Source organism: Ochlerotatus camptorhynchus, unplaced genomic scaffold (genome assembly GCF_037179485.1).
Source record: "Ochlerotatus camptorhynchus isolate MF236.1 unplaced genomic scaffold, CSIRO-AGI_Acam_v1.1 ptg000295l, whole genome shotgun sequence".
NCBI classification, from domain to species: Eukaryota; Metazoa; Arthropoda; class Insecta; order Diptera; family Culicidae; genus Ochlerotatus; species Ochlerotatus camptorhynchus.
The window spans coordinates 96,684-124,159 of record NW_027040784.1 but is presented as its reverse complement, the minus strand read 5'-3'; the positions used below and the strand labels follow the sequence as shown (position 1 = coordinate 124,159).

Here is a 27,476-nt window from a genome sequence, read left to right as displayed (position 1 = left end):
TGTGTCTCTACCGTTCTTTATTTTCCGGTTAATTTTCCTTCTTCTTCTTCTTCTTCTTCTTCTTCTTCTTCTTCGCATTTCAAGCTTATTGCATATCGCATATTAGCTTATTGCGTGCTCTCAACTTAGTGTTCTAGATGCACTTCCACAGTTATTAATTGAGAGCTTTCGATGCCTGTACCATTTTTGCATTGGTATAATTGTGTGGCAAGTCCAATCATACTTCTATGCCCAGGGAAGTCGAGAAATTTTCCAACCCGAAAAATTCCTAGACCGGACCGGGAATTGAACCCAGCCACCTACAGCATGGTCTTGCTTTGTAGCTGCGCCTTTACCGACTGAGCTAAGGGAGGCCCCCAATTTTTTTTAATTGGTTTAATTGGTTAATTTTCCTGCAGTTGAATAATCGTCTAATAAATGTTTAATAGAATCTAATTTAAACGTTACTTCACATGATAATCAAGCGTATACATTACATAAAGAGCTCTGTTACAACTCATGGAAGTGAAATAAAAGAGCTTCAAGACATACTTTTTAGTCAACACCATGAGTTAAGTTGAGTTAATTCTCCAGATGTGTGTGAACAAAGGCTGAACAGAAGTTATTATTAAAAATTGTACAACTATTATTAAGCATGCAGTTTAATAAAATCGTCAAGAAGTCGTTTCTTCAATAGGCGATTGTTTTTTGGGTGATTCGTTTTATTAAACGATTTAGCTGTAATTGTCATGATCCATACACAATTACAACGCTGTACATTAAGGTCAATACTGGAATATTGCAGCACAGTTTGGTCACCTTATTCAATAACGTACGAAGAACGAATAGAATCAGCACAAAAACAATTCAAAGATCGTCGTGAATTTTCAATAGTCTCATTTGTAAACGACACCGTTTCGCATCGTAATGATTTAGTAGAACTCTTATCAAAACTAAATTTGTATGTACCTTCTCGAGAACTGTGCAATCGGAATATTTTTTTTAAAAACCACCGTCGTATGCTAAATTTGGACCCTTAAATCAAATGATGACTTCTTACAACATTGACTTTACAAGGACAAAAACCAAATTGAAACAACACTTCAATTTAATTCGAATTTTAACCCGTAAAAATTGAATATTATCAAGGTAAACACTGCTTAATTTATTTTATGTCGTTTTTCTTTTTATTCATTTAGTATTTTAAAAACAAAGAATGTAATTATTATTATAACAAACCAGTCTAAATCTGATTGACGACAATAAATAAATAAATAAAAAAGGGTTCGCCACAACGATAGCCTTAGATGTTTTCACTCTATGTTACTACAAAACATCATACACGCCGTTTCATGAACTGTTTTTTAGATACAAGAGTGACAGAAAATAGTAACCTAACCGTTATTGAAAAAAAAACCACATCAGTTCTGTCAGGCTAACTAGATCCTCTTTTTTTTATTATTTTCAAAAACATCGTATAAATTAAATAAGTTGCCGCTTCTGCTCTATGTCCACGGAAGTCGAGAAAATATCCAGCCCGGCATATGTCCACGACCGGATCGGGAATCGAGTCCACTACCTCGGGCTGGATAATACCGTCCCTTTACTGACCGGGCCTATATACAACAATCAATGTTTTATTTAACATAATAAAAACTTCAATCTGGTCACTAATTGATAACACAATGCATTTCAGCTTGGATTTTACTATTTCTTTTTTTTTTTTCACTACTCAGGCTCACAAAAAATCAGCGAAGTGTGACAAATGCCGTTCTCCCATAGGAAATGTCTAACTATGGGACGGCCTTCAGACATTCCGGAGCATCTTCACTATACTACACGACTGCCACGCCAACTGACTCAACTGACTACAACATGTATAGATTCGCGAAAGATAACAGCATAGGAAAGAATAATAAAACAATCCCACTGAGAAATCAGTCTCTCAGGCTTTGATGATACAAAAAGGAGTAGAGCTAAGCTTGAACAACATACATAATAGCGGTTCTGCAGTAGAAGGGAAAAAAGCACGCCATCAAAGATTAAATGAATAAATATTTTGAACACCAGAAGGCGATCCACGGGAGGGAGCAGCTCTTCCCACGTGAACCTGTTTGAGTCAAGCCAACTGGGTTGAGCTGGTGAGACTTCATGCTGAAGAGATGAAAAAGATTTTTCGCCCTGTCCAATGGCCAGCGGAACAGTGGTGGTAGGAATGTATGGTAGACTGGTTCACAACACAAAACAAATGTATTGTTACTACAGGTCGGGAAAAGAACTAGAAGAATATGGGATGAGGACGTTGCTACAAGTGCAAAACAAACTACGTATGTATATTGATCTCACTTTTCCATATTACTGCTAATGATCCGAAAGCTTACTAACATTTCACATACAGGTCTAGAAACCACTTAAGTTAACCTCACACCCCAAACAACAGAAATTTTGTGAACATTTCCCTCAATATTTTAAAGCCTACAGAGTCAACAATATTTCTCGATGAACATTTAAAATGATCCTATCTGCTTTGATCGATTCTCTTCATCGCCTTTCTCTTTTGTTTACCACTGCTATGCAAACAGATTTTGTGCTCATTATACCTCATAGTTTGATAAAGGAGGTTCTTATCTAGCGTCCAAAACGTCAAATACAACAGGGAAAGGAGAGCTCGCAGCTGAGTTATTAACGAAATTCTATGAAGAGAATCGATCAAAGCATATTGGACCTTTTGAAATGTTTATCTAGATTTCGGTGGGGTAATCAATATAGGTCCACTTCCATTTAAAATCACAACAAAAATATTGAAACACGAAATCAAGCTTTTTGATTCTGCATCAATAGTTGCATAAATATTTTCATTTTGCTCTTGCTACATCAATTGACAATACATTTGGGCATGGACAATATTATTCCTCGTGTGGTGCCCTTTTTACACAGTTAGCTTGCCACCACTCTAATTTGTGTAATCTCTCGGTTATCATCCTTGATTTGAAATAGGTAATGTGTTTACGGTGTTTACAGTATAGAACGATAAATACAAATAACAAAGTTATGAAACTCGGACGTGACTGGAATCTTTCATGAACCGGCTCAAAAGACATGAACGTCATGATATGGCCTGCGATGCCCGGTTCCAGTTGACTCTAGCGTCCCAAATCCGCATGTGTTTGTGTCAGGTTCGTGCAGCTAGAGAACTATAAGAAAAAGAGACTGTTTCTCATTATTTTCTCCCGTTTGTACCTTTCGTTCGCATATGTTATGCCTCGTCTCCAAATCACCCAATCCGACACTCCAACGGCCCAGGTATATTGCAGATATGAAATGACAATTCTCGCGTAACATTTGAAAAGGGCCTATCCTCGTTGATCGATTCTCTTAATTGACTTTCTATTTGGTTTACCACGGCTACATAAACGAATTTCTTGCTAAGCTCGCAGCACAGTTCGACAGAAGATGGTGTTAGCTTGCACCTGAAACAACACACTCAATGGAAAATACATTTGCAGTCGGGTTATTCGCTAAAGGGAATCGATAAAATTTATATTAGGCCCTTTTCTAGTGTTGCGCGAGAATTTCGCTGTTGAATGAGGTTCATGTTTCTCACCGAGCTGTTTTGCTAACGTTTGATAGAAATGCTAAATGAATGCAGGCTGATATCAACTGGAAATTCTGTATTATAGGTACTTGTGATAACCGAAAACTTTGTACATTCAACCTCCCGGCGCACGTTGGGGACAAAAACGTAAAAAATTATCAAAATTCAATAACTCTTGTTCACACTGAAATAGTCTCAGGAATCGAATGGAAGTGATTTCATCTTGGACAGGATAGTACAAGTTGTGGTTTGCATAACTCTTAAAATTTTAAATCGTGATGATAACAATTATTCTTATTTGGTTTTCAATCAAAAAAATATATCAAGAATCCAATAAAAATGGTTTCAACTTAGGCAGATATATGCTAACTGACATTTTGACCTATTTTGCCTCCATTTCAATTCAAATCGTACACTCCCGCTCCTGGTATGAGAATTCTGAACTAGACTACCCACTATACAATAAATCTTGATCATCTGAAGAATTTTACTGAAGACGGCAACCTTCTATCTAGTCAAGATGATAACTTAAACAAGCCATTAGAATCAAATGGCAATAGTGTTGCCTGAGATGCCCACCATACGATAGATCTAATCATACATATCAACTTTACTAAAGACAGCAAAACTTCTATCTAGTCGTGCTGTCTTTTAACTTGACAAGCAATAAGATGTCAAATTGCACATTAGCGTCACCTGGTGGGTGAATTCTGATCTGAGCTGTCTACCATCCAATAGGTCTTATTCATCTCAACAACTTTGTTCAATACCGCCAACTTCTATCTAGTCGAGGTCGCAAGTTAAAGCAAGCTTAGGCATGCGCAGACCTCTTCATTAGGTTTCGAGGGACTTATTGATATAAGTGAGGCAGAGAACGGACTAGGCGCTGTTTGAAAAATAAACGTCCAAAATACTACATAACATATTTGATCCCAAGATTGAAGCAACTTGCCTTTTTTTCACGTGGCGATTTCTAGAGTTTCCTGCAGAAAAAAATTAAAAAAAAAAGATGTGGAGAAAGCTTGAAGGGAAGAATCCTAAAATAAATTAATAAAATTTTAAAAAGACCTCTGAAGAAAGCCTTGCATGGACAAAAAGAAACCTGTCATATCTCGGATTACATAAAAAAAGTTGTGGAAGATCAGATTGAATATCAACCTAGTAGTGTTTCATACCCGGGAAATCTCAGGAAGCCGGTGAACGAAATTCACCAAAATCCAGTTGTCCTGATTCTCAAGAAACTGCTGTAGCTACCTGGTAACCAGCTTTATTATACAGATGATATGCTAAACAAACATTTCCACTAAAATAGACCACGCCACCCTGAAGATTTACTTGGAGACATTAGAAAGAAGCTGGCAGTAATTATGGGGCATATTGAGAAAACGTCAAAGAAAAGTCGAAAACAATGTTTAAGGAGAACTTAAAAAAAAACTACTCGTTAAATTTCAGAGAAGCTAGAGGAACTTTAAAGAAAGTTCAAACATATGCAAACATAGAATCTTCCATGGGAAGTAAGATGAACTTGTCCGCCAGAAGCCAAAGAATCGTCCATGGAAAATGGGTAGAAACTTCTGTGAAAAAGCTGAGAAAAATTCCCAAAGAAGTTAGAAGATACTTTTGAGAATTTGGAAGCGATTTCAGGTGGAGCTCTGAAAAAGCAGTAATCACTTCCATAAGCAGGCAGGAACGTCAGAACCACTACTTCTAGTATATGTTTTTTTTTTGTGAAGCAAGCCTTCAGAAGAAATCAGAAGAGTCATCCGAAAAAAGCCAGAAGGAATTTACGGGTGAAATAGGATTCCATTTCCACTTCCACAGGAAGCCAGTAGGACTTCTGAAAGATAGGTTAATGAAACTTCTGAAAAACTTTGTTAGAGTAGAAAAAAAAAACTTCCGCTAAATTCGGGATAAAATGGAAAAATCTCCTCAGATAAGTTGGAAGAAACTTCCGAGAGAAGTCATAACCACCTTTTTTCAGAATAAAAAACAAGATGTCGGAAAAATATTCCGGGGGAAATCTGAAAGAGATAATAATTTATTGACGAAACATATTTAATGCTTCAATCCAACTATCAGAAAATAGTCCTGATCACTACAGTCCTGGGGGTGGTCGCGGGAAGCTATTGACTACTAAGCACTAAAATCAATAAAAAAAAACCAATAAATTATCTATTGCACTGATGCGTGGTATTTATATCCTGATTAACACTAAAAGAATGTAATCAAGCATTAGGAATAAATTTATTAAAACATTAACCTCAAACACATTCTATGAATACCGTCTATTATTTCATACATGGTGTTTTCTCAGTTAGCTAAATAAATGAGTTTTACAGAACTTTAATGGAGGTTTACAATAAGAAAGCTATTTTTTGAGTTAAAAATATAATATTTTTGGTAAAACATCCACAACTGCAATTAACGTAATCGTTTTTATGACAAACAGTTTTAAAGAAACAGCTTTACAATCAAATCCATTGAATGTTGAAGTTTAACAATAACTTAATTATAGTAACTCGATGATCTCAAAATATGCAATGTCTTGAAGTTTTGTATTTCAAGTACAAGTATTTAAGTATATTGAAGAAAATAAAGTGCCATAATTATGGAAAAAAATATTTATTTCAAGTTTGCATTTAACTTTATGAAATATTAAAGATGTTCAGTGAAGTACCATTAACTTCATTTGTAGGAACTTGTAGGAATGCAGAAGATCTGAAGAATTAAAGAAAATGGTAAGAATTTCAGTAAACCTTAATAAACAAGCTGCGGAAACATAAGGAAAGTTCTTAAAACATTTTGAAAATATTGGGAACTTCATGGAAGCCTTAAACCAGCAAAGCGGCTCGATTAGCCAAAAAAAAATATTTTCATGAACATTCAGAGAACTTAATGTAAGTCAAAATAAACTCAAAGATGTGGAGAAAATTTTGGAAAAACTGTGGAAACTTTGAGAAGTTCTAAGTACCTCAGAAATGCTAGATCTAGAGATCTTTAGTGAATTTCATAGATCTTAAGGGCAGTTCCCGTAACAGCAGGAAAGTCCAGACTTTTTGATGAGTTTAATAATCTATAAACGTGAGATTAGATAAATTCAGAGCAGCTCCATGTACTTCAAGAAAAAAAAATACGAGAACCTTTTAGATGTGCCGAGAATTTCAGGGAAGTACAGAGACCTTCAGAGTACTTATGAAACCTTCAGAGAAATTATTTCAGAACAGAACCAAGATATTGTAGAATTATGAGCTATAGGGAAGCTTCTCGGATCTGGACTGACTTTATTATTGACCTCAGAGAAGCATAGAAAACTTCAGTAATGTCCACAGAAGTTCAGGTAAAATTAATGATTTAAGGCAAAGTTCCGTGAGCGTTTATGAAGTTTACAAAACATTTGGAAAATTATGGAAAATTAAAGACAATTCAATTAACTTTAGTAAAATTGCGAGTAATTTTTAAAAACTACTGAGAAATTCAGTGCAGTCTAGAGAACTTTAAGGAAATTCAGAAATATTTTGGACAAATTCAATAACATCAGGAAAGTCTAGAATATTGGAAAAATTATGAATTAGTGAAGAGGGGTTTCATGAACTTCAAGAAAATCTCAAGAATTTTAGTGAACATCTTTGATTTTTTATTTATTTGCGAGACATAAGGAGTTGTGTAGTGGTAAGCGTAATTACCTCTCACTAATGGGGATGCCTAGGGGCCAGGCCTCCTCCAGAATGATCTAGGCCCCGCCCAGATTTTTTTTTAAAGATTATCATAATTTAAATTTTCGGTATTAGAATCACCAAAACAATCTGGAGGGGGCCAGGCAACCTAAACACCCACATTAGCTACGCCAAAGTCGTCAACAGCTATGGAAGTGTATGGACGTGAACGGTTATCCCGGGAAACTAACCAGGCTGATCAGGGCTACGATGGATGGTGTACAGTGCCGTGTGAAGATATCGGGGACGTTGGACTCGGTTGAAACCAGCAAATATGGTCATTCCTGCCTTCAGTTCAACATTGCGCTAGAAGATATTATGAAAAGCACCGGCTTTAACATGCGAGGCACGATCTGCAATAAATTCAGGCAATTCATCTGCTTCGCTACTGACGTGAATATTGTCGGAAGAACGATCCAGGTGATGGCAGAGCAGTCGATCAGGTTCAAATGTGAAGCATAAAAGGTTGGATTAAAGGTGAATACGTCGAAGACAAAGTATCTGTTGGTTGGATGAACCGTTTAGGCAGAAGTGTGATAATCAACGGAGATGAGCTCGTGATGGTGGATGAATTTGTGTAGGTGCGAGCGAGCTAGGTGGTTAGATCAAAATCTTGCTCCATCGAGAAAGTATGGGACGCTCAAGAAACTGCAGACAAACAGTCAGTTTGCGTAACATTGTACAGCAGATGAAGTCTAATTTCCCTTAACATCTTTACAGGTTTTCTTATGACGAATGTTTTCATCATTTAGAGCTCGAAAAAAAAATACAAACCACTTTGGTTCATCAGGGTAAGAAATTGTGGAATTTGGATTTTGATACTGTTTAGACCGCTAAACAAAACGGTACCGTAGAACAGAGGCAAATTATCCAACGAGACGAAACCGATCACAATGGCACGCAATATGTACAACAGTGGCATCTTTACCCTCTATTTTCAGATAAGATTCATGATATATAGCATTATAAGGTAGATTTACTCACCCAAAACATATACGTCTTCAAACTCCGTGACTTTATTTATATTCCATAGTACTATGATGGACAATGAATTGGATAAACATGATTCTTTTTTTTTTTCTTGCGGTCCAAGCACTAAGCCAACACAGGTACACATCTGAACTGTTAAAACTAAATTTCATACAGTTTATATCATAATTCTGATTTCAACTCACAATCACTTCGTTGACATGCTTGAAAATATTGGTTTATGTTCAACGCATCACACAATCATGAATGAACAATTCAGACCGTCGCAACACAACCGAAATATTGTTCCACTTCCGAAGCTAAGTATCGTCCAACGGAAACTAACCAAAACATCAACAAAAAAGTGGCAACGATGAAACTACCACCTAACCGCGGCCATCAGAAATGCGAGCGACGCTGCTCGATCAACGTCCACTGTGCAACTAAATGCGCTCCCCCTAACCAAAACCTGCTTTGCTTTTGGCATTGCAAGGAGAAGAGAGTAGAGAAAAGCACGGAACAAGTAACAACTGAAAGGAATTTAATTCAAAAAGCATAAGCGAAGCATCACGGATAGTGTCGTTACAACACCGATCGGCTGTATTGGTGAAAACATAAATCAACCACCGAAGCATAAGTAGAGATTATAGTACCAAAAGAGCAGGTACGGTACCGGCTATCAATTATCAGTGCTCATCTTCTCAACAGAAAGCCTAATCATCCTTCAGGAAGAAGTGTTATAAAAGGATGAGATTAGGAAAAGGGTTTATTCGTTTACAACCAACCGAGACGCATTACCAATTTTTGTAGATTCATGCCTCGTGCGCCAACGGATAAAAATTCAGTTTTGTATTTTTAGGAGGAACATCGTTGGCATTGCCGAGCATCCATTTCATTATTCGAGCAGTGTGCCAAGTGCCTTGCTACTTCTTAACATTCTAATAAAGCTCGAAACGGCACCAGATATTGCGCCGAAATGTATGCAAAAGCCTGTATCGATTTTCTAGATTGATAAACAGGACAATTCTGCGCGGCGATTGATGATTTACTTAGAACCAGGGATAGATCGCTCTTTTGGGACTTTTTCATTACTTTTTGATATAGAATAAATCCAATTGAATTATCAGTTACCCCATCGAAATATAGATAGCTTAGTGCTATTTATCTCCCTATCAAAATGCAAAATGTACCACAGAGCCACACTCTACACGCTATTTTAAAACTACCCAAATTTGGGTAGAATCCACCCAGATCCGTCAAAACTGAACCTACCCAAAAATGGGTAAACTGTGTTGGAAGTGACAAGTTGACAAATGAACAACGTCGATCGGATTCATGTCAGTTTTGACGGATATGGGTGAATTCTACCCAAATTTTGGTAGTTTTGAAATAGCGTGTATGTTTTCACTGAAGGTGATTTTGGACTCCATATTCTCTTAATACTTTTATTGCTAAAAAAAATGGTTTGGTCTTATGATATGATCATTGGCTACGCAACAAACAATGTTAGCTGCAGACTGGCTTATACAGGCAAACATTTCCTGTATAAGCCTATTTTTTGCTGTATATTCTAATCTGCAATTGTTAGTTGGCTCAAGAGGTATTCGAGACAACGTTAACGGTATGGTCAAACGATAACATGAAACTATTATGGGAATGATTCAAATAATCGGATTTAATTTTTATGTTTTCGTACGTAGAATAAAAAAAAAGCTATACAATGTATTGTAAATTATTTATTATAATATAAATGGAACATTTTTGTCACTTCAGATCGACAAACTTTCTTCCTGCTTTCGATCAGACGTTTTCGCGCTCCTGACGATTTATCAGCACATCCTCCACGAAGACTTCGCTTGGTCAGTTTGAATTCTTTTGGAAGATTCTGCGACACGTTTTTAATTCCTCACTTTTACATTGTGAATCACTAGAAAATTTAAATTAAGTTTCTATTACTAGACATAATAAAAATACTTACCCATTAACATGAGGTTACAAATGACTCGACCTAGCATACAACAAGTGAACAACAAATACTACACAAGCAACCCGTCATAAAAAACCAAGTGTTACTGCAATGAAAACTAAATCTTGGTTTATAATACTTAAAAATACTTACGAGGGATTTAAAATTATGTTAGGTCTAAAGTGTATTCCTAACCTGAGACCTCAATATACTGTACCAATCATTTTTTGGCATGGCTGCAGACAACCAGCAGCCTCTTTTAAAGAAAGTGATGTCGGCGACTCGCGCTCATTCTTGCATTGGATCGCACGGCGAACGGATCACCTTAACTCTACTCACCCACAGGATAGGGTTTATTCCAACCTAGTTGGCTGCTTCTTGCATAGAGATCACCAGGAAGGGCAACTACGCCGAGCCTGATGGTACCGGTCCAGTCTACTTGACTGCTGAAATATCTGAGTTGGCAAGAAACGCCGGCTGTGACAACAAGAAGACAAACATTATCCCTCGTCAAGTGCTGTTGGCTTTCCGTAACGATGAAAAACTAAACAAAGGATTATTCCGAGAGTCGAAGTCATGAAAAATTCTAGTAATCACCCGCTACGTGCTGCAACCTGATTGGATGATGCAATTAACCAATCACCAATCTTAGAGGAATCTTACAAGAAATAATGTTTTACTCAAAATAGTTTAGTAGCGTAATCCTACATCAACAGTTCTTACAACCCCATTGGGCTATCCCTTGTAGTTTATTTTTTTAGATTTTTGTCTTTGAAAATATGGCTAAATTCTTAGATTAGTAGAATTAGTTGCATATTAGAGCCTAACAAATTTTCACGGAAGTTGAAAAATTTAAAATTATGAGGCATGTGCTCTTGCCAACCTCACTCTGACTACGTCCATGTCGTTTAAAACAATACCCCTTATTCTGCGCCGCGAGCGAGGTGAGATGACTCTCTGTCACTAGTGAGGGGACAAAAGTCACCGCGAATGACGTGACTTTCCGTGCAAATCAAACGGAGAGTCACCTCATTCGCGGTGACTTTTGTTGGCGCAGATAAAGGGGAATAATACATACCATTCAAGTAGATTTTAGGTAAATTAAATAAAAGTCAAATTTCTAAATATTACTCGAGTAACCTTTTTTTTATAATACCAAAAGTAATGGAATTTTCACATCATGCAAAAATTTTAAGTTGAAACCAGGCTTCCAGTGCGCGCGCTACCGTATGCGAGACGCAATAAGAATAGTCTCATAGTCATAGCAGTCTCGTGCGCAAGAGATTTGTAGCACTTTGTTTCTCTCTCTTCAGTTTTGTCGCATCTCACATTCTCATAATGTCTGTGTGTCGCACTGTTTTGTAAGCACAGCACATTTCCGGATGTATGCGTTTCATGAGAACGAGTATCGAGAACGTTTCATGAGAACGAGCATGATTCATGAGGCGAAGCTCACGCGCTTTTCTCAAAGAGAGCGACGTCTCAATGCGACATCGAAATAACAAACTCAACTGGAAACCCAACTCGTGTTCTTGATGTGGGAAAAGTGTTGTTTTGTTTTGAAAACGATGGAAAGTGACCTAGCTACTACACTCTTACCGAACATGGAGAAGAGGTGTCAGATGGCTATGACCAACAAAGTTTTCCTAGCGACAATTTTCGTTGATTAAAGGATTAACTTGAAAAATAGCCCATTCATAACGAACGAAGGAAGAGATGTGGCTTTGGTAAGCGAAATGTACTATCAAGTTGTGGTTTATTTGCTCGTTAATATACTTTTTTTTAATGTCACCGAGGGTCCACGGTACTAACACTAGGACTTTTTGGAAATCTGTTGTCGTAAATTGATTGTTGCAATTCAGCATCATGGTGGCTGGTATGAACTATCCTGTGAGCACTAACACATCTGAAGAATTCAGATGCTGCCATAGCAAGTTTTGTTGATTGACAGGTATTCAATACAATTCCTGAAGCAAGAAGCTTAGCAACAATCCGTAATAAAGATATGACACAACTTTTTCCTAAATTTATTACATTAACCTTAATCCAGCATTTTGTACCTACGTACACTGTGGTGCAAACTTGATCGGACAAAGGTCGTTTTCATACAAACTAGCCAAGTTTAACGTGTTGTAAATGTGTTCTGTTATGATCAATTGAGCTGAAATGTTGACGCAAAACTACAGATATGTTGAATTTCACGTGTAAGAAACACCAAATTTTTTGAAGCACCTGCTGGAAGGTGACAATAAAAATAAAATTTGTGCATAGCTGATCGGACAAAGGTCAATGGAAAAGCAAGTTTTGAGTCAAAATTTCAGCTCAATGGATCATAACAGAACAAATTTACAACATGTTAAACTTGGTTAATTTTTAAGTGTAGACTTGTGTGTATGTAATGAGAAGTCACCACCAACGTTTTTGCAGCAAAGTACACTTCTGCGTTGAAAATAATCCCTTAAAATAGTGTTAACTCAAGCCAGACAGAATACAAATATTAATCTTTAGAGTTCTATCATTACTAGCGTGTGAATTTTTTTTTCCCCGTAACGTGGGTAGATCACCTTTTCGTGGTACGTTACGGGATGTAAGATCTACCACCGATTCCTAGTCCTGACTACTTCAAACTAAAGGAACAGGATTTTTCAGTAATGCAAGGAACACATCTTAGTCCTTGTTACTTTTTATGCCTTGTTGATAGTGACAAGACTCGGCTTTGTCTACCGAGGATGATCTTGAAACAAGGAAAAAATTAGTTAGTTGTCTTCATCTATGTGATTCCTAATCTTCTATTCGTTGTTCCCTAGTTCCTGACTACTTCAAACTAGGGGAATAGAATTTTTCAGTAATCCAAGGAACACATCTTAGTCCTTGTTACTTTTTATGCCTTGTTCATAGTGACAAGACTCGGTTTTGTCTACCGAGGATGATCTTGAAACAAGGAAAAAGTGAGTTAGTTGTCTTCATCTATGTGATTCCTAATCTTCTAATCATTGTTCCCTAGTTTGAAGTGGTTAAGACTAGGTTTCTGATGCATGGTCATTATCGGTGTCATACCTTAATTTTGTTGCTAAGGAATCCAATTTTGACTGACAAAGGGGCGCGCCTTTGGAGGGTGTTTCAACACTCCGAAGGGTATAAATAGCGGGACCTTTCAATTAGAGTCGGATCCTTGCGATAAATGCAAGAGTGGCAACTGTAAAAAAATCGAATACTTCATCATTTCTCAATAGTGATGGAGTAATACGACATGCACTAAACTAAGGACACGGGATATACTACAATAGATCAATTTACTGGTCGCAGTAGAGTTAGGTCCCGAAAAGAGGAAAAAAAAAAAAAAGCGTGTCGATATGATCGGTCAAGTCAGACCGAACTAAGTGACGTTTTTTTTTTTTTTTGATTTCGAGAAAACCGAATTTAAAGTTGGCTGTTCAATATTGTTTCTTATGTAAATGTAGCAGAGGGAATTCTTGATCTTATGATATTATTAGCTCATTTTTTGTTTTTATTTTGCTACTTAGTCCCTTCTGACTTAACGCCGACCATATGATCTTGTATAGTAAAATGTAGTGCTGTTTTACATTCAAAATCGTCAATTTATATTTTTACTGGTCTGAGTAAAAGTATTCTGAGGGATTCTGAGTCCAATTTGGTGCAAATGCGCAATAACATGTTTATTTTTCCACCAAATGGGCTCAGAGGCTTCCAAAAAATGTATTTTAAAAGACTTGTTGAAGGACACATAGTTCCAGAGATATTCCGGTATTATGTGGTTTGCTAACATGCTAACGGTATCCCAACTACCGTAAGGTTGCCATCCACCGCTCACAGTCTTCCTTTACCTTCCTTTAGCATCCTTTCGACAAGCAATTGTGTCTTCCTATGAGCATTAGTGGTGATCTTCGGTGATTCCAATAGATCTCTGGAACCATGTGTTGAGTCTGCTTGAATCTATACTAGAAGATATTTCTGGAACCATCTAAAAACTTCACCCCATTTCAAAAGCCACATGTGAAAAGGGCACACAAGTCTTCTGTGAACAAACCCTTGCAGTCCCTTCTCTCGTCACCCGACAACATCACATCTGATTGGACCGCGAGAGTCAAGGCATGCGAAACAGCGCACGACGATGGCACCCTGAGAGAGCGCATTGAGATGTTTCAATGAAACAGTCGCATATGATTGAATACATGCGTCACATTGAGAGAGCAATGCGATGAGACAAAAACAAATTGAAACGCTCGAATTTGTTGAGAGCGTGAAGCTTGTCGCGCGCATCGTTCTGGTCTCTCTTTTGTACAATTAATGTAGCACACCATGGATTTGAGAGTCATGCGACGCTCCGTCTCACAGCTCGCTGTCGCATTTGTGTACGCGTGAGATTTCCGGAAGCCTGGTTGAAACGCTGTGGAGACCTTACCATTTCCCAACTTCAAAAGCGCAATATTTTACAAAATCGTTCGCAAGTATTGTCTGAGATTTAATTCATAGGAAGTAAGAAGTGGTACTGCAAGACAGTGTTCAAATCTAAAAACATATAAGTTTAGGTGTATGCAATTTTTCTTGGATGAGAGGGTGAATTAAGAACAGTTATATTTTGAAAACAATATGTTTGAAAAACTTGGGAACATCTGGAACATTTTTCAAAAATCTGGAAAGTAACGTTCTCTGTCTGTGTACCTAGAAAGATGACAAAAAATCTGTAAAATCTGGCAACGCTGCTTATAACTATGTAGTCTGAACTCAAGACCCTAAATTTATATAGAGACAACCACCCCTATTCTGTATTTCGTTTCAAACGAAATTCTCATACAAAAAAATATTTTTTTGTATGAGAATTTCGTTCGAAACGAAATACAGAATAAGGGTGAACATCTTATCCATTTGACAGGTCTTCTGATCGATTGGAATAACTTTTCTTATGACTTTGACAGATAATCGATTGTTCCCATTTTGACAAGTCGTCTCTTTATAAATTCAGGCTCTTTAGCCTGAACATGGTATTAACAACCGGTGGAAACTAACGATTTTAAATTAGCTCACTACTTGACTAGCCTATTGGTCCCACGCAAATCGATTAACGTATCCCATTCTAGTCGAAATCCTAGTACGACACTAGGTTCGTTTTGATTCTTTATGAAAATTTGACAGATAAAATGAGGGGTTCGTCGATTTTCCTATGTTTCGAGGGATGCATCGATTAGCTTGGGACCGAAGAGAGTACCAGAGCTGAGCCAAAAAGTTGAGCACGTTTCTTCGGAACCTTCTGGTCCTAGAGTTAGGGGCTGTTCATTAACTACGTAGACGGTTTTTTGGGATTCTTGACACCCCCCCTCCCCCTGCGTAGACAATTGTCCATACAAATATTTTAAAATTTGTATGGACCGTGCATAGTTGTCAACCCCCCATCCCCCCCCCCATAAGCTGTCTACGTAGTTTATGAACAGCCCCTTACCTCTATGGTATTAGCAAGGGAAGAAGGGGGCTTATTACGGGTATCACTACACGGTGATAAGGAAGTGATATTCAGAATAAGAGCCGTGATTGCCGTGCAAATCAAATGGGAATCACTTCACCGTAACGACAAGTGACAAGTTTTCACCGTGAAGTAACATCCGTAATAAGCCCCGGGATGTTTTTTTTTTTTAATTAAATATTACTTAGGCCTATTCTGCGCGGCGTGTGAGGTGAGGTGACTCGCTGTCACTAGTGAAGTGACAATTGTCACCTCGGGTGAGGTGACTCTCCATGCAAATCAAATGAAGGTGACAATTGTCACTTCACTGTCACCTCACCTCACACACCGCATATAATAGGCTTGACTAAGTCTTACAATGGAGGGACGGGGTGGATTGAAAATCTCAAAACTGCTTACGTACTTAACGCTCCCAACTCGGCAATTTTTTGCTATAGAAGGGAAACTGAATATTCTGCATATCCAATTAGGCCTTATACACGCAGAAAAATTGATTTTTGTTTCAGGGCCTAATGTATTTTGTTATTGATTCAAACATATTGTATCACTATTTCAACAAAACATATTTTTGAATCAACAAAATGGTTTTTAGAATCAACAAACAGATTATTGACTCTACAACCGGTTTCTTTGAATTAACCGAATAATATATTTGAATCAATACCAAAAATATATTAGGCCCTGAGCCAAAAATATATCCATTTGAATTTAAAAATCATTTCTCTGCGGGTAGAGTTAGCCGACGCCCAAACCGATACTCGCCAAATACTTGTGATGCTTTTCCTATATACAGCATTGCCGGAGACTTGATAATTCTATTATCATTTATTTAAAAATAGTGAGGACAGACTTGCTTAGCCAGTAAACCAATGATTATGTCATCATAACAGAACGTGATAAGGCGCCTGGCAGACTGAATAACAATTGTTAATAAAAAAAATTGTCCGCTCGGTCGCCAGCTTTCACTCTGCCAGGGGCCTAAGTTCTACAAGCATACAATCAGCGGATCCCAAGTTCTTTAGCTTTATACCACCTTTATTATATATCCTGTCTTGAATGGGTAAACCTGTTCGCAGAAAACTGTAAAGATAAATTTTCCTTTTTTTATCATAAACGCCACAGTAATCTAATGCTTTCCGATCGTAGACTATCGATCATCATCGAAGCTAAGCCTGATATCTAGTGTGTGTCTTTGTTATGCTGTTTGTAACTGACTACTAAAGTATAGTTCACTTTATTTTCCGTCTACTTTATTTCTATTTATTTTTGCTTTGCCACAATGCATCGTAGTCGCATTGATCTGATCATACGTCAACATGTATATGTATTAGGTAATGTATTAGAGTTGAATAAGAATCCTATGCTTTGCATCTACTTCAGACCATTTTTGCTCTTTTTTTTCAGGCGTCACCTCCACACACGCTGCACAATCTACTTATACGAAGTTACAAACAAACTGTGGAACAGTACTTTCGACAAATGCTCAATGACTTCCGAGAACACTGAGGCCACGCACGACGGTGCAATACTGAAAACTGGCCCAACTATTATCGTTCTTTGTTCTTTGCAAGAAGACGGTTCCACCTAGAAAGTTATCTAGAGTATAGAATTTGGAGACTTTACATTTTATTATTTTTTTTTATCATACGGAGGTTACCTAATTTTACAATGATTCTTGCTTTTCTTTTTTTATCATCTAGCCAAAGTAGGAAAGTATTACAAATATATGGTTGTTATTCCGCGTCATGAACCATCCATCTCAAACGCGTTAACTCAATGAAAGCTGTCCTAGGGCTAAAAGCCTTTCGACAGCTCCGTTGATGTCGCCAAAGGATGCAATCAAAGCTGAAACAAGAGAAACAATTAATTAAAAGGTGTAATATATCTAGACTAACATTTGAAAAGGGCGGAATTCCAAAATCACCATATCGAGAAAAGCGCTTCCAAATGTTGATGGCCTAAAAATTTTGCATTGTTTAAAAATATGTTAATTCGAAAAGTAGAACTATAACTTGGCTTCCGGACAATAGAACTTCAGAATGGGACTGATATACGATTACTTTACTTGATGGCTGACTTGATGTTATTATCACATTTCGCACGATCAAAGCCTTTTATGACAAAATATGAAAGTAGATGCTAATAGTGGATAGCGTTGTGATCTCAAAATTAATGAATATTATAGGCAGATAATACGGTAAAAATTTTAAATTTTTTATTAACATTTACTTTTACTAGAAAAAGAATGAAAATAATTCATTTTTCTGAAACTTTTTGCACCTTCGTCCGCAAAATTCTTCCAATTTCTCCAGGGAATTTCTTGTAAATTCCTCTCGAAGTTTCTAAGAACTTCGAACTAAGAACAAGTTCTTCATAACTTTCCTGCCACTGACTAGCAACGAAGCATGGAAAAAAAACGTTTGAACATCAAAACCATTTCTGGATCAGGCAGGGTTGCTGCCATTCAATAGCTATATAAAAAAATGTTTTAGGGAATATTGAAACCATTAAATGATATACCGTGAAGGCACCACATTTGACGCAGGTCCAAACTTGGCCACTTTTGTACTATTTTTCGAACTCAGAGAATTATTTCCCGAAATAGTTCCCAATAATCAACCACTAGTTTTTATAAACAGTCAACCTTTACATTCGCCACGAAAAACTGTTTGTGGATAGTCTTTTTTGCATCTGTCAAATGCGTCAGATTTCATCTGCCTAAGCTAAGAAGTTGGTTGATAAGGTTTTATCGGGTTCGTGTTAAAAAAAAATGTTTTAATAGTAAACTCGTCATTAACTGGAAGAACATAAGCTTCATCGATGTTCCGATACTATTAATGCAATTTTGTCATGTTTTTGCAAGGTTATATTGGAAATTATGTTTGCATCATTTAGTATTCATAATTATGTTCAGTGAGTTTAGTGCAATATATAGAATCCTAAAGGAAGAAAAATCATCAGAAAATCGATTAACCGTTATTCATCATGTTATCATGTCGAAATGATCCTATGGATTCTATAACATTCCCCAGAAAACCATTCCCCAGAATGCACCATTCCCCAGAAAAGTATGCAATGTATTAGATTGTCTTTTTTTGTTTATTATAGTCACTCCTGGAATCTTCTTTCGAAGAACTTCTTAATTTGTTAGGGATTCGGGATAATGACCATTTGGGATAATAACGTGTGGAATAATGTTATAAATTTGTAATCGGTAGTTCAACGTTCCATGCACCGATTTTTTAATCCATCACGAGAAATTCTTCAACACAGGTCGAACAATTCTTCGATAAGGTTTAACAGTTTCCGACTGGTTGAATTGGGTTGCATAATAGACCCTTTGACTTTTTAAATGATGAACGAAGTGCTCGAAAGCTTGAAGTGTATCATCAATAGTAAAGTGAAACTAATCAGAGAGTTTTATCATGAAAAATATATTAAATCAAATGTGTAAAATTTATCGACAAAATTGGTATTCAGAAGATGTATTATTCAGTGTGCAAGATACTTGCGGACCTGTTTATTTATGGACGGCTGTTTTGTAATATAAAACAGAAATATAATATCAAATGACCAAAAAAAAAGTAATAAATTACTAATTTCATCACCTTTTCTGGGGAATGGTACATTCTGGGAAAGGCTTTTCTGAGGAATGATGCATTCTGGGGAATTGTGCATTCTGGGGAATGGAATTCTGGGGAATGGAATTCTGGGGAATGGAATTCTGGGGAATGGTTTTCTGGGAAATGGTATTCTGTGGAATGTTAAACAATCCGTCTCGGTCCTGTAGTTGGTGGTGAAAAGGGGGTCTTCCACCATGCTTGCATAGACAAGTACCTCTGTGATTTAAGTTTATCGTTGCGTGATGAGTTCTCCCATACTCAGGTTATTCTGACCAAACCGAATTTTCGGTGACGCCTTCTGAAAATCTCTTGAGCCAAATTACTTATCTACCGTCCTGGTAGTAGAAAGCATTTTAGAAGTCCCCAGTTCCTCTAAATCAGTCGTGCCTATTGCAGTCAACGTTTATCCAAGTCGTCCTGGCCCTGAGTTTAGATGTGGATTGAGGGTCTCCCAGCTTGCTATATTAGGCAAGTACACACTTAATAGCGAACTTTCACTGCCTGATGATGATCATAATTCCAGTGCCTTCACAGTCAACTGCTCTCCAGAGCCATCACAGTAAACTGCTCTCCGGGACGCATTGTTGCCGTCTGCCCTGAGCAAGCCCCTATTCCGCTCATCGCAGTCGAGCCCCTCCTGCCAGCGACCAGTAGTGGTCCCGGCCCTGCGTTTGAGATGGGAGAAAGGGGTTTCCACACTGCTGTTATTGGCAAGTATGTTCAACCGACGAATTTATTATCGCCTGAAAGTATCTTGGTTTCCAGCAGCCCTATTCGAACATCCTTCCTCCGTCAAGTGACATCTACCAGCTCCTAAATAAAACCACACGCTGAACCTTCCATTGTTCTTGAACAGCGGAGGTCGGACATAACGATTTACTATCAGAACGTAGGCGGTATGAACGGCATCGTGAATGATCATCATCTGGCCGTCGTGGATCACTGTTACAACATTATAGTTTTGACCGAAACATGGCTCAATTATCGAAACATTTCAAATTATGTCTTTGGTGCTGGCTACGAAATATTTCGCTGTGATAGAAACACGAATAATAGTTGGAAAACTACTGGGGGAGGCGTCCTTATCGCAGTTAATTCCAAGCTGAAAGCAGAAGTTATCGAGGACGATTCCTGGAACACGGTTGAACAAGTCTGGATGGCTATTCAACTTGGTGACCGTCAATTGCTTCTCTGTGCAGTGTACATCCCTCCAGATCGAACCCGTGACTTGGAGTTTATTGACGCACATCGTTGATCCGTCTTGGTCGCTTCAGACAAAGCAGGCCCTTCCGACGAAGTTATTGTTCTTGGCGATTTTAACCTACCGGACATTGCATGGACACCAACCCATAGTGGTTTCTTTTGCCCTGATCACGAGCGTTCATCTTTCCACGTTGGAACCATCAAGCTCCTGGATAGTTATAGTACTGCAATGCTGTCACAAATCAATGGCATGTTGAATGAAAACAAGCGCACCCTGGATCTCTGCTTTGTGAGTGCTCGTGATACGGCTCCTTTCCTCTCCACGGCACCCGAACCTTTAGTCAAGGAAGTGCATCATCACCCTGCTTTAGTTATCGTGATAGAAAATAATATTATCCATGATTTCATGAGCACTCCAAACGCTGTGTCATATGACTTCCGTAGAGCTGACCATCGCAGTATTGTCCATGTGCTGTCTAACATAGATTGGGAGCATATTCTAGATGCTGTAGACGTCAACATTGTCAACTTACTGGAAGACTGCGGATATGTTTCCTGTTCATGAGAAGGGAAGCAAACGCGACGTAAACAACTATATCAAGCAATATCTAAGTATAGATCAACACGGATTCATAACTGTGCGTTACACAACTACGAACCTGCTGTGCCTAACGTCTTACATCACAGACAGTTTGATTGCTCGGACCCAAACGGACGTTATTTACACAGATCTCACGGTAACCTTCGATAAGCTGAACCACGAAATTGCGATCGCTAAGCTTGATAGGCTAGGGATCAGTGGAAATCTTTTGAGATGGTTTCGTTCATACCTCACGGAGCGTCAACTGACAGTAACTTTGGGTACTTGTAGCTCAGCAAGCTTCTGCGCTAAGTCCGCAAAGATTACTAAGAACTTCACAGACATTTACTGCTTGAAGTCGCTCTATTGCTCTCTCGTACGATCTACGTTGGAATATTATTATTATTATTTATCTTTATTAGGGAGGCTTTCAGCCTTGGGCTGGTTTGCCTCCAAAGTACGTTGGAATACTGCTTTGCAGTCTAGAGCCCGAACTACAATAATGGGGTCGAGCGAATTGAATCTGTGCAACGACGTTTTCTTCGCTTCGCGCTCCTGGAGATACCCACTTCGTCTTCCAAGCTACGAGAATCGCTGCCAATTGAAATATATCGAGCCCTTACGTATCCGAAGAGATATTTTCAGAGCCTTAACCGTCGCCGATACTCTGCAAGGAAGAATCGGAAATTCTTCAACTGGGCTGTACTGCCGGTTATCGCAAGTCAGCCCCATCTGCATGGCGTTCCCGGTCATGTTCGTGGTGCTACATAAATGTCTGAATAAAGGTCACTTCCCGACAGATGAGAGATACAGAAACTAGTATTTGTCTAAGTGACAACTGCACGTTGAGACAACTTGCAGATGACGGCGTAGTGTCTATGACAGGGCCCAAAGGGGTCGACCTGCAAGGACCCTTACAGGATACCTTAGACAATTTGTCTACTTGGGCTATTCAGCTAGGTATCGAATTCTCCACGGAGAAAACTGAGTTGGTCGTTTTTTCTAGGAAGCATAGCCCAGCACAACCAAAGCTTCAACTTTTGGGTAAACCGATCACTCATTCTATGTCCTTCAAATATCTTGGGGTCTGGTTCGATTCAAAATGCACCTGGAGATCCCACATTGAGTATTTGAGACGAAAATGCCAACAAAGGATCAATTTTCTCCGAACAATTACCGGAACGTGGTGGGGAGCTCATCCGCAAGATCTTCTAACGTTGTACCGGACAACGATTTTATCGGTTTTAGAGTACGGTAGTTTTTGTTTCCAGTCGGCGGCTAAAACTCACATCATCAAACTGGAACGTATCCAGTATCGTTGTCTTCGTATCGCGTTAGGATGCATGCACTCGACTCATACGATGAGTCTAGAAGTGTTGGCGGGCATGTTGCCACTATCGGATCGGTTTTCGGAATTGTCCCTCAGGCTCCTCACCCGTTGCGAAGTTATGAACCCACTGGTAATCGAAAACTTTGAAAAGCTTCTCGAGCTGAACCCTCAAACTCGTTTTATGTCATTGTAATACGTGTACATAACACTGGATGTCAGCCCTTCACAGCATAATCCTCATCGTGTATGTTTCTCCGACTTCGGCAATTCAGTTAGTTTTGATTTATCTATGACGCGGGAGATTCGTGGGATCCCAGAACATCATCGTTCCATGATTGTTCCGTCAATTTATGCTGCAAAGTTTGGCCAAGTTGATTCCGCAAGATCGTTCTTCACAGATGGATCATTAATAGAGGCGTCCGCTGGTTTTGGTATTTTTAACGAATTTCATAGCCCCTCTCGAATGCTTCAAGCTCCCTGTTCCGTATATATTGCTGAGTTGGCGGCTATATACTATACGCTAGAAACGATCGCCTCACTTCCACCAGATCACTATTTTATTTTTACGGATAGTCTCAGTTCTGTCGAGGCTATTCGCTCCATGAGGCCGGTAAAGCACTCCTCGTATTTTCTTATGAAAATACGAGAGCATCTAAGTGCTTTATCTTTAAGATCTTTTGTCATTACCTTTGCATGGGTCCCATCTCATTGCTCGATTCCGGGCAATGAGATGGGGGACTCACTTGCTAAGGTGGGCGCTATGCAAGGCGATATTTACGATCGCCAAATCGCCTACGATGAATTTTTCTTCATTTATCGTCAACAGTCACTCGTCAGCTGGCAGAATAAATGGAGCGAAGGAAGTTTGGGACGATGGCTATATTCGATCATCCCTAAGGTGTCGAAGAGTCCTTGGTTCAAGGGGTTGGATGGGGGTCGAGACTTCATTCGTATGATGTCTCGCCTCATGTCCAATCACTACTCGTTAAACGCTCACTTGTTCCGTGTTGGGCTGGGGGACAGCAATCTCTGTGAATGTGGACAAGGTTACCAGGACGCAGATCACATTATTTGGTCTTGTGCTGAGCATCGTGGAGTCAGATCTGAACTGTACGATTCCCTTCGGGCTCGAGGTAGACAACCTAATGTTCCAGTTCGAGATATTTTGGGTAGACGCGATCTGGAGTTTATGAAACTTATATATGTTTTCTTCAAGAATATTAACCTTAGATTGTAAGTTTGACTAACCTTGGGTTTAGTTTTTGTTTTGTTCGTGTGGGTTTTTTTTTTATGTTTGTTTCTGTAATAATTGTATAATTACACTGTGGATACCAAATTGAATAGTAATAAGTTCATGTTTTAGGAATAATGAAATATTTGTATCGTAAATCATAACTCAAACCTCCTCCTCCCTCTCCCCATCCATAAAACTGTAAATCTCTACTAACCTCGAGATGACCGCGAGTAATCGGTTCAGTTCCTTTAAATCTAGACTTAAGACATCAATTATGTATAACGCAAATGATAACTTGGCTCTGTAAAGTTTATTCGATTGAGCCTGTACAAATAAATTAATTAATAAAAAAATAAAAATAATCAGTATCGCTGAGAAACTAGTATTGCCGCCGAAACCAGGAAAACCTCCAAGTGATCCAGCGTCCTATCCTATAGGCCTATATGCTTGCTGGATACACTTGTAAAACTAATGGAGAGGATTATCCTCAGCAGCCTAACGGAATGTACGGAGAGTGAGCATAGATTGTCGAAGATGCAGTTAGGATTCTGGAAGAAAGATCTACGGTGAACGAAACTCCGGACAGTGATCGAGAGAGCCAAACCGTCCACACAGAAACGAAGGGGAAATCGATTTTTCGATTTCGATAGACGTCATGAATGCATTCAATACCGCTAGCTGGGAAGCCAGTGCCGATGTGTTGCACAGAATGAGGGTCCCTGACCACCTTTGTAGAATTCTGAGCAGTTACTTTCAGAACCGGGTACTGGTCTACGGCACAGAAATGGGACAGAGATAGATTAGAATTACGTCAGGTGTTCTACAAGACTCTATCCTTTATCGAACGCTATGGAACGGGATGTTAAACAGCGTGTTCACGCTTCAGCTGCCCAAAGGCGAAGACAACATATCAAGAAGACTGGCAACTCTTCCATTTTCTCAACGAGCGCTCAAAGGTAAATGCTCCGAACGGATTGGATAGCAAAGGTTCCATCCTCAGAAGAAAGGTTTGTGTATTTTCTCATTTTTCTAGGCGTTGCTTCCACCTTCGCTAGAGCGCAACGCTGCTATGTCTGTCGCTTGAATGCAGGCAAAGTTACCAGTCTTATTGATATGTTGTCTTCGTCAAAGGTTTAGACATCGTTGGCTTTGCTGATGACGTCGTCTTAAAAATTTACCAACATACATTAGAACGTCATTTGCCAGTACATGATCGAAGTATTTGTGCGATTATCGAACATATGGTTAACAAAATAGTCTAGTTCATTATCAAAAACCCCGCTCCTCCCCTCGGTTTACGGTACACAAATATTTAAAGAAAAATATTCAACTCACCTTGCAAATTGGCTTCACGGTTGACGAATCCCATAGAGGCCAGCTGCTCCAACTGCGATCGGTAGCGTTCCTCCGGAGGAATATTTGTGTTCGATCCAGTGGCCATTCCGTTGACCATGCGTGACATGAAATCGGAAAACAACGCTGGATTCGACTGAGCCGGTGTATTGGTGTTGGTCGTTGTAGTAGTTCCAGAGCCAGCAGAAGTTGTCGCAGCACCCGGAGGCGGCGGAGGAATTCCCATCGTGTTGACCAAGCCCGGGGCGACCGTACGAAGTTGTTCCATACCTTGCTGGATCTGCAGAATCGCCTCAATCGCTTGCGGATTAGACATCATCTGTTGCATTTCCGGATTTTGTAACTGTTGCAGAAACTGCGGCATCATCGTGCGCATTTGTTCCTGCATTGCCGGGTTGTTAGCCAAGAGTGGGTTTTGACTCATCAACTGAAAGTGCGGAAGAAATTCGTTGAATATTTGGATAAAAAATAACATTATTTGTTACTAATACATTAGCAGCCATGTTCGGATCCGCAGACAATGCTTCCAGCATATTGCGCGTGTAAGGCGCACTCATCATGTTGGACATCAAAGACGGATTATCGCCTATTTGCTGCAGTAAACTTTGCATGCTAGGCGTATTCAAGACGTTCTGCGGTGGGTTGTCTGTGGATGATCGATTGTTATCGCTTTGGTTACCGCCCCAGGGATTTGGCAAAGGGCTACGGTTCTCCGATCCCTGCTGGGGATTTTCTGCATTTGCATACATCAAGGTTAAATAAATAATAATCAAAACTAAATGTTCAAAAACAACTTACCAGCACTTCCCGAATCCGATGTTCCGGAGAAAGGATTCCTAGCGGTTGCATTCAACATTGGTTCTTGGATATCCCGATAGATTCGTTGCAATGCGCTGTATCCTCCCGGAACGCTCTCCAGATTGGACATGGCACGATCATGTGATCTCATCAGTTCCTGCAACATCGATGGATTGCGAGCCAATTCCATAGTCTGGCGCAGCAGTTCCGGATTGTTCAACATATGGGAAATTTCCGGATTTCTCTGCATCAGATCTTGCATCTGTGGGTTAGAAGTAATAATCTGGCGCATCGTGTCCGGATTATTCATCATCTGCTGCACTAGTGGATTATCCAGAACAGTGCGCATCAATTCCGGATTGCCCAACAACTCATGCTGCATGCGCGATTGTAGATCCATGAAATTGGTCTGATTTCCACCAAGTGCTCCCAGGGCGCTTAATCCTCCCAATTGGTTCAAACCGAACGGAGTTTGGCTTACATCAGCCGGCGGACGACTCGGACCTTCCGGTTCGTTTTTCGGCGCAGCTTTTATGACTAAATGCACCGTAAGACCATCTTTGATGTTGTGGGTCTTCAACGTATCCGTATCCTTCATAATCTTTCCGGCGAAAATCAGACATACTAAATCCGGATCCGATTCGAACCTCTCCGCAACAGTGGCCCGAAGCTGTTAAAAATGAACGAAACAAGCAATTCAAAATTAGTATCACCTAGGTATTGCATCACACACCGATCGCTCATTGCAATTCCAGCAGCTGTCGTAACTGAGAGTGAAATTGCCTTGAATTTCACAACACGAAACGAAGGTTTCCAGAACCACCGAGCAGCAGCATCAGCAACCTCCTCCTCTTACGTGTATTTTGCTGGTGCTGCTGCGGCATAAATTTACACGTCGTCCGTGTGTTTGTGTGAGTCACTTTTTCATGTTTTTATTCGATTTCCGACAGTCATGTAGTAGCCGATTTTGATCCAAGTAATCAGACGCTATATCACGCCGGAAGCAGCAGGAAAATATCTTCATAGCTTACCTCTTTGATTTCGGCATCCTCTGCTATCTCGATGGATTTCTTATCCTTCGGAGTTTTCACGTTAATCGTGATTTTCTTGTTGCCGCTGTCCTCCGCCATTTCTCACACTGATTTTCACGACTTGAATAAAAGCGACAGCTCGATTAGTTCACAGTCGACTTACATGCTTTTTCAAAACTCCCCAAATTTGAGTAGAAGCCACCCAGATCGGTCAAAACTAAACCTACCGAAAAATTGGTAAACTATGTTTTGAGTGACAAGTTGACAAATGGACAACATCGACATGAATCCGATCAACTTTGTTCATTTGTAAACTCGCAACATAGTTTACCCATTTTTGGGTAGGTTCAGTATTGACCGATCTGGATGGATTCTACCCAAACTTGGGGAGTTTGAAATAGCGTGTATCGATAAGGCCACAGTATTCACGCATCATGTCAAACTGAACATTGCATTGGACACGGAGAAAAACATTGAACCCAAAATTTGAGTTCTTTTTACTTAATATTGACTTCATCCTCTCACTTGCACTCTTTATTGTTGTCAAAAAAGAAACGAGAGATTCTACCCAACGATATAGTTCAGCCCAATAAGTTACTTTTGAGTAAATTGCATATTCTCAA

At 39.2% G+C, this 27,476-nt stretch overlaps 2 protein-coding genes across 2 annotated transcripts in view; both read right to left on the bottom strand.

The window, feature by feature from the left end:
* Positions 1-8,288, bottom strand: part of LOC135706925 (uncharacterized) — a 42,033-nt gene extending 33,745 nt beyond the window's left edge. Inside the window, exon 1 of the mRNA XM_065228608.1 lies at positions 8,272-8,288. The gene's annotated coding sequence lies outside the window, so the exon portion shown is untranslated. The remainder of the gene's footprint in view (positions 1-8,271) is intronic.
* An 8,427-nt stretch (positions 8,289-16,715) lies between these two features.
* Positions 16,716-26,988, bottom strand: Ubqn (ubiquilin). The gene is made up of 5 exons (XM_065228607.1): positions 26,854-26,988; positions 25,823-26,492; positions 25,516-25,757; positions 25,007-25,451; positions 16,716-17,546 (listed from the first exon to the last, which is right to left on the bottom strand). Exons 1-5 carry the CDS (start codon positions 26,950-26,952, stop codon positions 17,470-17,472), a joined length of 1,533 nt encoding a protein of 510 aa, XP_065084679.1. The 5' UTR covers positions 26,953-26,988; the 3' UTR covers positions 16,716-17,469.
* Positions 26,989-27,476: the final 488 nt, after the last annotated feature.

Bases quoted from the DNA above. Each gene is read 5' to 3' on its own strand.
- Ubqn (XM_065228607.1), bottom strand. From the start codon at position 26,952: ATGGCGGAGGACAGCGGCAACAAGAAAATCACGATTAACGTGAAAACT. The intron at 26,493-26,853 runs GTAAGCTATGAA...CATTTTTAACAG, and splicing joins AGGATGCCGAAATCAAAGAG to CTTCGGGCCACTGTTGCGGA. The intron at 17,547-25,006 runs GTGAGTTGAATA...CTCTTGTTTCAG, and splicing joins CCGTGAAGCCAATTTGCAAG to CTTTGATTGCATCCTTTGGC.